The sequence below is a fragment of the Protopterus annectens genome, chromosome 11.part0, assembly GCF_019279795.1.
Source record: "Protopterus annectens isolate FY-2018-M chromosome 11.part0, PAN1.0, whole genome shotgun sequence".
Classification (NCBI taxonomy): Eukaryota; Metazoa; Chordata; order Ceratodontiformes; family Protopteridae; genus Protopterus; species Protopterus annectens.
The window spans coordinates 1,444,555,953-1,444,572,088 of NC_056745.1; the positions used below are offsets into that span (position 1 = coordinate 1,444,555,953).

At 40.2% G+C, this 16,136-nt stretch overlaps 1 protein-coding gene across 1 annotated transcript in view; it reads left to right on the forward strand.

Annotated features, from left to right (window-relative positions):
* Positions 1-16,136, forward strand: part of CPED1 (cadherin like and PC-esterase domain containing 1) — a 2,422,552-nt gene that overhangs the window by 773,422 nt on the left and 1,632,994 nt on the right. The window contains exon 10 of the mRNA XM_044087326.1: positions 9,444-10,400. Coding sequence (XP_043943261.1) covers positions 9,444-10,400 — 957 coding nt within the window. The remainder of the gene's footprint in view (positions 1-9,443; positions 10,401-16,136) is intronic.

Genomic DNA, 16,136 nt, shown 5'->3' on the forward strand with positions numbered 1-16,136 from the left:
AAGACTATGACTTCACATAGTGATTGCTCAGAATATTGCACTTCATCAGTTGTAGTGTGATATATTCTGATGTTCATATTGCACATGTAGGGAGTGGTGACTCACTCCTGACTATTGCACATTCAGGAAGTAATGGCATAAGAAATCAGGCTAACTGTACCAGTTACTGAAGCAGTTTGCCAGAGTGATTTCTATAGCTGAATCTTCATAGCAAGTGACATATTGATGTAATTATTCACTGTCATGCCTGGCATTCAAGTTCAGCAGCCTTATGGATAGAGGGAAGAAGCTCCTGTTCAGTCTAGATGTTTTGCAGTGTAAGCTGCGATGCTGCCTGCCTGAGGAAAAGTAGAAGTACATGCCATGGGCAGGGTGAGTGGGATCCCTGATCATCTTCCTAGCCCTTCCTACACAGTGAGTCTCATGCAGATCATCCAGGGACGGGAACAAGGAACCAGTGACTTTTTCCACTGTCATCACTACCCTCAGGAGAGCCTTGAGGTCAGCTGCTTTGCAGTTACCATACCGAACTATGATCTTATTTGAGAGGATGCTCTCGATGCTCCCCCTGTAGAAGGCTTTGAAGATAGACTGAGACAGGTTTGCCTTCTTCAGTTTATGTAGGAAGTGCAGACATTGTGTTTTCTTTACTGTGTGGCTAATATGAGTCGACCAGGATAGGTCATCTAAGATATGCACCCCCAGGAACTTGGTGTTTTTGACTCTTTCCACTGCCACCCTCTTAATTTCCAATGGTTGATGTATCTCCTGAGTCCTCCTGAAGTCCACTATTAATTCTTTGGTCTTCCTTACATTTGAGGCCAGATTGTTGCTTTCGCACCAGCCTATCAGATGCTCCACTTCATCCCTGTAGACTGTTTCCTCAACATTTTTGACAAGACCTACAACAGTTGTATCATCCATGATCCTGATGATTTTGTTGGATTTATGCTTGCCCATGCAGTTGTGCATCTACAAGGTGAACAGCAAAGGAGTCGGGACGCAGCCCTGAGGGACACCAGTTCCCAATATAATACTGATTAAACTATTTCCCACACATGCTTTTTGGGGTCTGTTGATGAGAATGTCCAGTATCCAGTTACACAGGGGGGTGTTGATGCCCAGCTGGATCAGTTTTGATACCAGATTCTGGGGAATGACAGTGTTAAAGGTGGAAATAAAATCAATGAACAGCATTCTGACATAGCAATTCTTGTTCTCTAGATGTGCCAAGGATACATGAACTGCTATAGCTATTGCATCAGCTGTGCAGTGGTTAGATCTATAAGCAAACTGTAATGTATCCAGTGTTGCAGGTAGGCATTAAGAGATATGGTTCTTGAACAACCGCGTAAAACACTTCATTATTATTAATGTAAAATCAACTGGCTGGTAATCATTTGGCTTGTCGGTTGGATTTTTGGGGTAAGGAAATGATTATTGTATTTTTGAAGCAGCTGGGTACAATGGCTAGTTGCAGGGATATGGTGAATATATCTGTTAGTACAGTGGACAATTGGGTAGCACAGTCTCTTAGAACCCTTCCCATAATATTATCAGGATCAGCTACTTTTCTTGGGTTTACTCACCTCAGGATCTTCAGAACATCAGATGTTCTTAGACATAGCACCTCCTCACCCTTTTCAACAGGGAGCTTATTTGGCACAGTGTTGTCCATATCAAATCTGCTGAAGTAGGTGTTTAGTTTGTTTAGAAATGTTGTGTTGTCATCACATGGGGAGGATGCAGGACTGTAGTCGGTTATGGCTTGAATGCCTTGCCAGAGACATCCGGAGTCCCTTTGGTCACAGAAGTGTCTCTGAATTTTATGTGTTATCCTTCTTTATACCTCTACTTAGATTTGTGCTGGCCTCTCTTAGGGCAGCCTTTCTTTTCATTTAAATGCAGCATTTTGGGCCTTTAGGAGCTCATATACTTCACCAGATAGCCAGGGTTTCTGATTAGCACACATGGTGATACATTTGATGACTGTAACGTCATCAACACATTTTGAAATATAGGCCATTACAGATTCCATATGGTCCTCCAGCAATCCTCAGCTCAGACAGAGCTATATCCACACTCTTCTGCCACAAGGGTGCAGGGGAGCCCTACTTAATGTAAAATGTCTGGATTTGAGTTCACGTGTATAAAAAGCAGGCTAGATTCAGCAAGTCTGGATCTATATTACGCTATCTAAGCAATATTAAAGTGCAAAACAAGGGCAGATAATAAAGCAGACAGAGACAGAAAAAACAGTCAACAATGCACCATTTAGTGCAGTAAAACAGTTAAATGAAGTAGATAATCAATCCTCAATAAGCAAGGTTACCAGATGGACTGTTCTTTCAGAGTCAGTATACACTGATTCAGTGCTGCACTGATTTACAGGAAGTAATCACTTCTCTAATCCCTCCAATACCAGAGAAGTGTCTTTTCTAGTTTTGCAAGCTAATATTCAGACCTATGTGCCTGCTCTGGCATGTTTTTATTTGGGAACTCTTTAAGTAATTTGCTTTTGTGAGAGGGGGTGAACATGCAGTGCTCTGAACATGTATTTGTTGTTAGTAAATTATTGCTACCAGTTTCTTTATAGTTATTTGCTTGGTTTTGTCTGCTTGAATTGCTGATGCATTGACTTATAAAAACTGACCACTTACAAGATCCCTTTAACACTGATGATGTGACTTTTCGAGCTTCTTAATCTAATATTAAGAATGGTACTGTTTTTTCTTGTTTGGGCCCCTTTATAGTTTTCTGTTGTGATCTGAAATTTTAGTTGCAGTTATATTGTTATTGTCTCTAGTAACTATTGGGTGTTGTTTTTTGCCTATTTTAATTGTTGCTGCACTGGTCTGCACAAAGTGACCACTTATTTTAACCTCCATTACCACAATTTTTTTTTATTGATTTTAAGCTAATATTGAGAGTTATATGCCTGCTTGTAGTATTTTGTTTTTATTTGATCTTGTCAGAGAATTGGAACTTGCAGAGATTTGAATGGTTGTTTATTGTTAGTTTGTTAATGATACAATTTTGCATTGTCTGTATACTTGTTTTGCCTCCTTTCACTATAGTTGTATTCAATGGCTTTGCACTTATTTGTGCTGAACTGCAAAGCATGGCACACAGTGCATGACCACCTTAACCACATTGTAGGGCCGGCCTTTGGTCAACTGGTGCCCTAGGCAAAAGGACTCCACAGCTCCCCCCACACCACTTGGTGCCCCCATCCTGGTCTACCTACACCATTCAGATTACTGGAAAAGTGCCCCTGCTAGAGCGGGGCCCTAAGCAGCTGCCTAGTTGGCCTATGCTTAAGGCTGGCTATGTATTGTATATTAACCAGTGGGCACCTATTTTAGTTCTCCTGTTATTAATGACCAACATTATAGTCCATTTGATATAAGAATATCAAATAATTTACCTTTTAACTTGAGTGAGTTTTTCTTGCCTTCCACGTGAAAAGCAGCTGATCACAGCCCGCTTCCACCCCTATCCCTTACTAGGTTCCTTTTCTCCCCATTAATCTCTTCAATTTGCCCATTTAGACTCCCTTCAGTGAAGTAGGTATCCCAGTAGTTTCTCTTGTCGCACCTAGGTGGTGCTACATACTTGCTTTTAGGCCTACTCTTACATTATACTACAATTTCTAGTGGATTTCTTATATAACTAGACCCTTTTGTTTCCCTTACCCTGTTAACCCGCCCTTTATTGCCTATGCCACACTTGCACAGATCATTGTACTTTTTTTTCTTTTCATTTAGTAAGGCAAATGAGCTTGTCTACCCTATCTTTTGCTGTAGCCATTGCCACAGTTTCTGATTGTTAATAGTACCTCTTCCACCCTTTGGCTCTTCCCGGTCCGTTCACCCTGCAGGCTCACTCCGCTCCCCTACCCTACCCCCAATTCCCACCCACTCCCCAGTGCAGCTAACCTTATACTTCTGCAACCACACTCCTTCCTCTCATCACCCTATCAGTGACTTCTACTAAGTAAGTGCCCCACCTCCACTTCCTACTATTCCTTAAAGCATCTTTACACCTTATATGTCCTCTCCCTACCCTCTCCACTCTAATCATCCTTTCTGATAACTTTATACAGCTTTCTCTCCTACTGCCACCTTTATATTAGCCTACAGCATACTCTTTCCCTCAACTTACTCTACCTCTTATCCTACTCATCCTAATGGTCTCAATACAGAAGATTAAATACACAAACCTATTACTCTTAACTACTATTCTAGCTTCTCTAACTATACCCTATACTCTAAGCACCTATGAACATTATTCACTTACTGAACATCACCACCCCCACCAACAAACTCAGTCAGTTTCTCATGTAAACTCCCTCAACCACATAAAACATAACCTCCACTTCTATCTATATACTTCCAAAGTATCATAGATCTACCCATGTTATTTACTTCCAAGACAAGAATACTCTAAATAACTATAACAAAATTCTAAAGATTATACAAAGACCTCAATAACACCCCCTATTAGATGGTGATATTCATCCAAACCCTGGCCCCAATAATAAAATTACCAGTGACCTACACAACCAATCTTCTCATAGTACCTTTACCCCAATAAGGCCCTCTTACTCTCTCCTGATAGCCCACCTCAACATCTGTAGCATTAACAATAAAATCACCCACCTTCATGCACTCTTAGAAGTGCACTCATTCGATATCCTTTGTATTACAGAAACATGTCTAAAGCCTTCAACTCAGGACCAGGAAATTATCCCTCCTGTATATAATATCCTGAGATGTGACCGCAAAACCAAAAAGGGTGGGGGTGTAGCCATTCTCTATAAATCAGAACTTCAAGTTACATCCTTCAATGTGTACCTACCCTCAGATACTAATGCTGAAATCCTTACTGCTAAACTTCAAATCAACAACTGTAAATCTATTTACATAATTTGCTCCTATCTTCCCCCCCAGAAATAACATCAATACTCTTGAAAACATCCTCAGTTGCCTCTCTACTCACCTACCTCAGGAAACCATAGTGCTAGGTGACTTTAATATAGACTGGGCTACCTGTAGCTCCCCTAATCCTGTCACCCACATACATGTATACGTTTTTTCCCAAATAATAACCACCCCTACTAGAATCCATAAACCAGGCGGTAAGGAAACCACCCTAGATTGGATCCTTATAAACAGCCATCCTGACACATATAAACCAGGTACCCTTCCAAATGACATCAGTGACCACACTCTAACCTACATAATTAAACAAAAAACCCATAGCCCAAATTCAAATATTTTCAAAACCTTAAGCTCTAAAAAACACTTTTATCCATAGAGCTTCCAAAATTAACTTAAAATGTGTGACTGGTCACCACTACATCATCTTCAACTTGATGAAGCAGTGACCTACTTTAATACAAAATTCCTACAAATTCTAGAATACCATGTCCCAGCTTGCTCTACCCGAATAAGGACCAACATTTCCCCGTGGCTCACAAAAGAAACAGGACAAAAGATCCTCCTACGTAATAAAATTTGGGCCAAATGGAGAGCCTCTAAAAACCCATCAGACCACCTTTACTTTAAACAGTTAAGAAATGCCACCAAAACAGCAATTCTGCTCAACAAAAAAAACTTTTACCTTCACCTCCAACAAATCCACCAGCAAAAACCTCAAAAGTTCTGATCAGGCATTAACAAACTACTTCAGCCAGGGCACTCTAAAACTCCTGCCCCATCAGGTATCAGCCATAATAACTCTAAGCAAATTGCTGATGCCTTCAACAACTACTTTACTGAAGCCATTCAAACTCTAGCTAATACACTACCCCCTGTCAGCACTACCCCTGTCAGCACTACCCCCTGTCAGCACTACCCCTGTCAGCACTACCCCTGTCAGCACTACCCCCTGTCAGCACTACCCCCTGTCAGCACTACCCCTGTCAGCACTACCCCTGTCAGCACTACCCCTGTCAGCACTACCCCTGTCAGCACTACCCCCTGTCAGCACTACCCCCTGTCAGCACTACCCCCTGTCAGCACTACCCCTGTCAGCACCAGCCCATTAATCACCACAAATAGTCCAGTTCCTTCTTTTCATATACAACCAGTACCTACATCCCTCATTTGCATCCTCCTTCAAAAACTCAAACCATGCACCCCTTTAGCTGACTGTCTACCAGCTAAATACCTGCAAATAGCAGTTAAAGCCATTGCCTATCCCATTTCCATCCTTATAAATAGAACAATTACAGAAAGCACAATCCCTTCCATCTGGAAAGTCTCCCATATCATCCCTCTACATAAGGATGGTACTTCTACTGAGATTTCTTACTTTTGACCAATTGCCTTACTCTCTCCAATAGCCAAAATAATGGAAAAATGCATCCACCAACAACTACTTGACCACGTCCTCCATAATAATTTACTAGCTAACTGTCAGCATGGATTTAGGCCATTCCATAGTACCACCACTGCCCTGCTATCTTTTTCTGACTGTATAAACAAAAATCGTAACAACAACTCTCTTTCTCTGCACTATTCATTGACCTTTCAAAAGCCTTTGACATGGTTAACCATCACTTACTTATTGATAGACTAAAAGCCCTATCACTTGACTCACAGGCATTACTTTGGTTTAAATCCTATTTGGAAAACAGACAGCAAGCGGTGCTCTGGGATAACAGTCTAGCTACACCCCTCCCTGTTAACATTGGAGTACTTCAAGACTCTATTTTAAGCCCTCTTCTCTTTTCAGTTTTTATTAATGATCTAAATGCCAAAATTCCACAAGCCACCTGCATACACTATGCAGATGATTCTACTTTAATATGTTCTGCTAAGTCCATAACTTCACTCCAGACCCTCACCCAAACAGTATTTAATATTGTTGAAAATTTGTTCTTGCAACATTGCCTCCTCCTGAACCCCAAAAAAACTAAATTATTGCTTTTTGCTCCTACCCAAAAGTCACCACAAATTAAATTCACAGTAACCACAATGCAAATAGCATATCTACAGACACTACAACCCGACTCCTAGGAATTAAAATAGACCACAACCTCAACTATGATGATCATATTAATACTACTATAAAATCTGTCAACAAAAAACTAGGCTCCCTTTATTGAATTAAACCCTTCCTTATGACATTAGCTAGATCTACTATTGCCCAGACCTACCTTATCTCTACCCTGTTCCATGCCTCTGCCATTTATACCAATCTATCTAAAAAGAACCTTAGCAAATTCGCAACCAGCTATAACAATATTGCCAAATTTGCCACTGGAGCCCCATTTAGAACCCACCACTGCCACAACCTCAAACAACTGGGATGGTTAGAACTGCAGAACCAACTACTTTGTCAACAACTTATTATCAGCCAAAAGATCCTTTACCACCTTAAGAATACACCAATCCTCACTAATCTGATTACCCCATACAAAAATCTTGCAGCACTACGCTTAGCTAATAAGCTTGTAGTTTCCACTATTAAATCAACCAACAAGGCTGGGGACTCACTATTCATTAACACAGTGGGAAAAACCTGGAACCAGCTTCCAAATGAACTCTCAACTCTTTCTTCCACACTGCTTTTCAAAACATATCTTAAAGAATATCTTAAAACACACTGGCTATGTCCCTGTTCTAACCCTGACTAATATCTCATTCCCCATCATGTTTGCCCTGTACTTCTCTGCCCTGTCGGTGTGATGCCTACCGGTGTTAACTAGTAAGCGAACCTCTAAATCGTATTTAACGAGATTTCCTTCTTAGAACTCTATGAGTTTACTTACTCTAAAAGTGCTAGCCCTCCTCTACACTAGATGTAAACATAAGTTTGTACATCTGTAAACCAGGCCAAAAAAAAATATATATTTTATATTATGTTTGTTTTCTGTATTAGATCTTAGCCTAAGCCTTACTAAAGGACTCTGTATAAGTTTTTTTTATATGTATAACCCTGTATAAGTTTTTTATGTATAATCTAAATAATGTACTGCAAATCATGTTACTACTACATATAATGTATATTATGTTACTGCCTATGCTTGGAGCTTTTCTCCCCGGGCCACTATTGAAAATGGACATATATCCAGTTAGACTAGCCCAGTCAACAAATGTAAAATAAATAAATTTAAAAAAATTGATAGTTGTTCAATGTACAGCAGGAGCTGAAAAGGCAGAGCAACTATCTGTGACACCTTTACTTGTAGCTTAATTCCTTAAATACAAAAATCCAAAAGTAGCTGAAAAAGGCAACACCAAAGCAGATAATCCTTTAAAATTAATTTTTAATCCAATTGATTATAAAGACAGTGAGCCCTTTCACATTATCACAACATTTCATCAGATTTTAAGTAAAAACCATTAACTGCCAATCATAAATAGTAAATTCAAACCCTTCTGGATATGGTTCAACAGAAACAATTATGACATCGTGTTGAAATTTAAAGTTTAAAAAGACATGCTTTATAAACAACATTCTTCGAAATATATACATAAATAAAGCATGCATCATAAACACTTGTAAGACACATGTGCATTCAGTATATAAATATTAATATAATACATATATTTATAAATATCACAAAAAAACACACATTTTTATATTTAAATAAATTTAAAATTAAAGAATGTATGTAGTGTAGTTCACTCTAACAACTAACTAAAAACAGTATATACATATGCTTATGTCTAAAAATCATTCACATAAAGCTGTGAAAATTAAAATGACACATAAGTTTAAGTTTAGAGCATTAGAATTGATTAAGAAATCAGGCAGATTAGGGAATGTCAAGACTTACACGGAGGGTAGAGAAAGTAGATGGATAATACGCTTGCAAGCACATAAAATGAGTGGACTGAATGATAGGATGACGTTAAAACCTTTTTTATCAGCCAGACCACATGCACATTAGTCACTTTAAATAGAATTTTAATTTTCACAGCTTTATGTGAATGATTTTTAGACATAAGCATACGTATATACTGTTTTTAGTTAGTTGTTAGAATGAACTATACTACATACATTCTTTAATTTTAAATTTATTTAAATATAAAAATGTTTGTATTTTTTGTGATATTTATAAATATATGTATTATATTAATATTTATATATTGAATGCACATGTATCTTACAAGTGTTTCTTATGATGCATGCTTTATTTATGTATATATTTCGAAGAATGTTGTTTATAAAGCATGTCTTTTTAAATTTTAAATTTCAACATGATGTCATAATTGTTTCTGTTGAACCATATGCCAGAAGGGTTTGAATTTACTATTTATGGTTGGCAGTTAATGGTTTTTACTTAAAGTCTGATGAAACGTTGTGATAACATGAAAGCGCTCACTGTCTTTATAATCAATTGGATTAAACGTTCGTTTTAAAGGATTATCTGCTTTGGTGTTGCCTTTTTCAGCTATTTTTGGATTTTTCTATGTTTATTCTGAAAGGCACTTTATCCAGGACTGATTGAGTGTTTTTCTTTTCATTTGGATACATTGTTTCTCAACGGTCGCTGGAACATGGCAAAGGGAGTATTAAATGAGAACATTTGTCTGTTAGAGGGAAGTGATTCCTTCCAAAGATTTTTCAATGTTGAAAGCAACCCTTTGTTACGCCTTACTACTACAGAATTGATGAGAGAAGGGGAAGAGACAGTAAGTACCCTCAGGAACATGAATGTTTTGCAGTTGACAAGAAAGTTACAGAATAAAATGACTAAATTAAAGTTTACACAATGGCAAAGACTCCACATGGAGATATGTCTTAGTTTTAAGGTGGTACTGAGAGGATTACGGGTTTTAAAAATGCCTACCTTCAGTACCACCTATCCTGAACTGCTAATAAAATGGCAAAAATTAAACTTAGACACCAGTCATGGCTACATTAAGCTTCTAATTGAGCAGTATAAGAATTTAGAAGCAGTGTTGGCCATGGAGATTACTTCTACAAGAAATGAGCTCAAGGATGTCTTAAGTGTGACAGAAATGGACAGCTTCATTAGCAATCTCACTGTAAGTTTAACGGCACTTGATAATAAGTTATTACAGGAGAAGAAGAAGAAATTGGAGAGAGACGTCAACGATTTCCACAGGGGTAATGTCTTCTCGTGGCCCAGGGAGACTAATGCTGCTACTAACAACACATGGAGAGCATTTCCTCCTTTCACAAGCAGAGAGGGGCAGATCACTGAAGGTACAACGATGACAACACCGGAAACAATGGCACAGGTGGTGCAACAAACCGAAGAATTGAGGGGAACTCAGAACAGTAGTGCTCAAGGAGGTATCATGTATTTGCCAGGTAGGGAAGTCGTTTCACACCTGGGCAGCATGGATATCAGGAGGAAAGTTCAACAAGTTCAAATGGAAACGGCCACAACTTCCACAGGGAATGTGGCGATACCGGCAGATGATAGCAACAACCTTTTTTTCCTTTCCATTACCAATATGCCAGATAGAACCCTGTGACAAAGCACAAGGGTTCAGAAGAGAGGTACGAATTTCAGCGCAAGGTGCAACGACCGATACAGAGGACTTGATTATTAACTTATCCAGATATATACTTTCCAATAGTGAGAGATCTCTGTTAAACAAAGGTCTCTCATTTATACCATCTAAAAACTCTGACTTAATGGATGTGATTATAGACATTAAAATGTTCACTAGAAATGTGGCGCTGAAAATGATGTTTGGGGATAATATGAATAATGGTTATAAAGTGTTTAAAAAACCTTCTACATTTATACCTCAGATGCATCCACTTTTAGATGCATTTGAAAGAGCTTGTGAAAGTGATTTATTACAATTGCCAATGTCACACACCAGACCTGACTTTTTTAATTTAACTAGTAAAGAATCTGAAGCTTTGAATAGACTGCAGAACAATGCTGAGATAGTAATTAGACAGGCAGACTAGGGTGGAGCTGTGGTGTTGTTGGATAGAGATTTCTATAAGAGGAAAATGGAGCAACTATTGGTTGACAACAACACTTATAAGTTATTAAGTAAGGTGCAACTAGACAAGATCACAAAAAGTGTTCATAGTGAATTATATGACCTTTTATGTAGGGTAATAGACACAGATCTGTATAGATACTTTTTGGTTGAGAAACCGATCATGCCCACTTTCAGGGGACTGCCGAAGGTCCATAAAAGTTTGATGGACCCCAATATGAGACCTATAGTCTCGGGGAGGGGATGGCTTACAGAAACTCTCTACATTTATTTAGAAAAACAACTTAGACCAGTGGTAGATGGTGTATCCACTATAATTAGAGATACACAACAGTTCTTAGAGACCTATGCTGGGTATGTTTTTTCTGATGCAGACAATGGTAATGAACTTTTGGTTTCACTTGATGTTGTTTCTTTATTTACATCCATACCAAATAATACAGGAATGGAGTATGTTAGGCTCTTATTAATTGAAGAAGGAGTGCCAAGGGATCTCATTATGGGCTGTGCCTCACAGTCACAGCCCATAAGGCCAAACAACACACCAAATACACTTGTTATAGGGGACTCTATTGTCCGGCACACTGACGTCCCACTCACCAGACTGAACACGGAGAAGGTCACTGTAAGCTGTCTGTCGGGTGCCAGGATCCGCCACATAATGCAAGCACTCAGGTCACTCCAAAGCAAGTACAAGTATGACTCCGTCATTGTCCATGCTGGTGTGAATGACCTGAGACATATCTCCCTGGACTACATGAAAAGAGACATAGAGGAGCTCTCTGACCATGTAGCCCAGGCTGGTATGTCCCTGACCTTGAGTAGCATCTTGCTCTCACCAAGAATGATGCCACAGTATAAAGACAAAATGATCAGTTTCAACAATTGGCTAAAGTATTGGTGTCATTCAAAGGGGATCCAGTGTCTGTCAGCCTGGGATGACATGCTCGACAAGCCACGTTGCTTCGCTACGGACGGCCTGCGCCTGTCACCCTTAGGCTTTCGTATACTGGCCAAGGCTCTTGCCACCCCCATAGTGCCTTTTTTAGGCAAGGCTCAAAGGACAAACCCACCTCCATAGACAACCCAAAGATAAAAAAAACTAAAGGTAATGTTACTCAATGCCAGAAGTCTAAACCTCAAGATGCACGCACTCGAGACTCTCCTCAGTATGGAGAAAATCGATGTCTGTGCAGTAACAGAAACCTGGTTCAAGGCTCCTGAGAGCACCCCAGCACTACCAGGTTATAACTCATACCATGCGTTTCGGCCCCAAAACTCGGACCGAAGCACAAAAGGAGGGGGAGTATCTATATTCATCAAAGATACCTACACCTCCAGGTTAGTGGCACTGCACGAAGCATCGGAAACCATCCATGTGCAACTAACAGTGGGCAAAACTGCCTTTCAGTTTGTAGCCTGCTACAGAACACCCTCCCTATTACAGGAACCCCACTTGGCATTCTTGAGAAAACTGGAGAATATGAAGGTCTCTCCAAACACTATGTTATTGGGTGACTTCAACTACCCAAACATTGACTGGGAAAACTATTCAAGCCCAAACACCCTCGCCCAACTGTTCCTTGAATTTATAAACTCTAACGCAATGGAATAACTGGGCACCACTCCCACAAGAAGGAACAACATATTGGACCTGGTCATCACCAACATGGGGACTCTATGTTCCACACCAGAGGTAAACCCCTCATTGGTAAGATCAGACCATAAACAAATTTCCCTGGACATCCATATCCCATCCCCACCCCCAGCCAAGGAAATCACTGTAAAGAATTTCTCCAAAGCCAACTTTGCACTTCTCAAGACTGAGGTGGAATCCTTCAAAGCCCCTGGGCCAGAGGATAATACAGCCCAATCTGCAGAATCCTTTACAAATGCATTCTATGAGCACCTGCAGGAATGCATGTATCGTGCTATCCCAAATAAAACCAAGACTCACTCCTCCAAAAACAGGAGACCGGTCTGGTGGACCCCGGCCATAAATAAGCTATACAACAGAAGGAGGAAGCTACTACATGACAGAGCAAAATCCCAAAAAGGGAAGGCATCTCTGATCAGTATTAGCAAGAAACTTTGATCCCTCATAAAATCATCAAAGGCCAGTTTCGAAAGAAAAATTGCCCTAGACACTAAATATAATCATAAGGCCTTCTTTAGTTATGTCAGAAACATGGGCGGAAACTCCCAGATATGCTCTGAATTGTTGCATAATGGTACAAAATATACCGAACCTACAGACATAACCAACATCCTGACAGACAGATTCAGCACAAACTTCTCCCCCCCCCCCAAAGGAGCAAACGCCTATCCCAACTGAATGTAACCTCCCTGACATCACAGATGCACAGGTGAAAGCTGCCCTCTCCAAAGCAAAAAACACAGCATCTACGGGACCGGACGGTGTCCCAGGCTGTGTCTTACATGAGCTCCAAGAAGAACTGAACCCTCACATTAAGTCACTGTTCAAACTTAGCCTTACTACAGGATATGTACCCAAAGAATGGCGTACAGCTACAGTGGTCCCACTCCACAAAGGTGGTGCCACAACAGATCCCGGAAACTATTGCCCCATAAGCCTGATTAGTCTGGTCTGTAAAGCTATGGAGCGTATTATCATGGATCTCATAAACAAAGAAATTGGGAGCCTCCAGACACTGGACCCTACCCAATTCGGCTTTGTTAAGGGCAGATCTTGCCTCTTAAACCTAGTTGATTTCTTTAAAACAGTTACCAAAGCCATAGATGAGGGCAAGGTAGTCCACACAGCCCACCTGGATCTCGCAAAAGCCTTCGACACAATACTCCACTCTGGCATCATAAATAAGCTTACAGCTTAAATATCAACCCCTATATCACAAGATGGGTTGCAAAGTGGCTCAGAGATAGAACCCACATGGTCAGAATCGCAGGTGCCATGTCTGAATCCAAACCAGTTACAAGTGGCATCCCACAGGGCTCAGTTCTGGCACCTCTCTTGTTCGGTAAATACTTCTCTGAGGTTCAGGCTAACATGGGGGGATTATGGCTGACAAAGTTCGCAGATGACTGCAAACTGGGGGCCATAATCAAATCTCCAGCTGACACAAGCATCCTCCAAAAGGGTCTCACAGAGATGGATGCTTGTTGCCAGAACCACTGCCTCAAGCTAAATGCTAAAAAGTGCATAGTCATCCCCTTTGGGAAAAACAAGGTGCCCACAAATTACCACATAGGTGGTAATCCATTAAGTATGGAAGAAGTAATTAGAGATTTGGGGACCAACGTAGATAGTAATCTCTCCTTTGATAATCATGTTGCCAAAGTGGTTAGAAAGACCTTCTATATAGCCCATCTTATCACGAAAGGGTTCGCATCTAGATCAAGAGAGGTCATTGTGCCCCTCTACTCGTCACTCATCAGGCCCATAATTGAATACAATGCCCCTTTTGGGATGTATCTTACCCGACACCTGCAGCAACTGGAGAGACCTCAAAAGTACCTCACCAAGAGGATCATGGGCTACAAACAGATGTCCTATGCAGCTCAACTAAAGAAACTCCAGCTCTACTCAGTTGCTTACTGCCTACTCAGAGGCGATCTATGCCTGACGTACAAAACCATGTCAAACCCAGAATTAATGGACATGCTCCACCTCAAAAAATCCAAGTCCCTTAGAGCTACACGCTCCAGGGACCTAAACCTCAGCACAAAATAAATAGGACATGCTGGAGGGACAGATTCATTTCCCAGAGGCTCCCCTCACTCTGGAATAGAATCCCAATTCATGTTAGACATAGCCCCTCGCTGACCCTCTTCAAGCGAAATTTGGACGCGTGGATGGGAAATCGCAAATTCACCCCTGGGATCTCTCCTGTGTCCCTGCTAGACAGAGGCACAGTAAACTAATCTTAAAAGGGTACCTTCTGTGACCTACTTTACAGAAGCACAGTAGGCTAATCTAATAGGGAGGCGGAAGCCAAATGCACTCTGGCTAGGCTTATAAATACCCTAGGGCAGAGAGTCTAGTATCTACCTATGAACCTATGAACCTATGAACATGTCATTGTTGGACATTGTATTGAATAATAATGTCTTTATATATGAAGAGGAATATTTTCTACAAACCAAGGGGGTGGCAATGGGCACCCCCATGTGCAAACTCATATGCCAACCTAGTGTTGGCATATTGGGAGAAGACATATGTATTGAACAGTGGAGATTATGGGGAGTACATTGGTTACTACAAACGTTTTGTAGATGATGTTTTCTTGCATGGAAGGGCACTAGTGAACAATTGGAAAAATTTGTGGAATATCTGAATGGGACAACAGATTTTCTGTCTTTTGAATGTGTTAGTTCCCAGAAGAGATTACAATTTTTAGATGTGCAATTGAGCAAGGAGGAAGCTGGATTACACACTAATATGTTTAGGAAACAATGTTGGAAAAACAGCTTGTTACATCGGAGCAGCATGCATCCAACTCACATTTATCCTAATATAATGAAGAGTCAGATACTAAGGGTATCAAGACTTACTAGTCATGATGAATCTTACAGAGAAGCATGTAAGGCATTGGCAGATAAGTCTAAACAACGAGGCTATAAAGATGGTGAGATAGAGAGATCTATGTATAATAGTAGGTCACATAGGAATAGAAAAGGAAGACCATACTTCCAAAGGAATACAAATATTGACAGGGTTGATGAAGAAGGTTTGAATGCAAGAGGAAATGAGGGGCTTAAAGTGATTATTCCATTTACTAATAGGAATAATAAGGTAAGAGAAGTAATAGAGAGAAATTGGAGATTATTGAATGTAGATGATGATATCACTACGATAGTCGGTAATAGGCCAAGATACATGTATAGAAATACAAAATCACTTAAGCGATTACTTTGTTATGAGCAAGAAAAGATTCATACTATAAGATATTCAGACAGACGGGACATTTGCTTATAGGGGCTGCAACCAGTGCCCATACATGGCAGGTGATAATACATTTGTTCACCCTGATACGAGACAGGATTAAATGTTTAAACAATATGCGGATTGTAAGACGAGGGACTTGGTGTACCTGGCACAGTGCCAGGTATGCAAGTCCTTCTAGGTAGGTAAAACCAATAGGACCCTCAGAGAAAGAGTAAGAGAGCATATTTATGCTATAAACAAAGAAGATGATAAGAACGCAT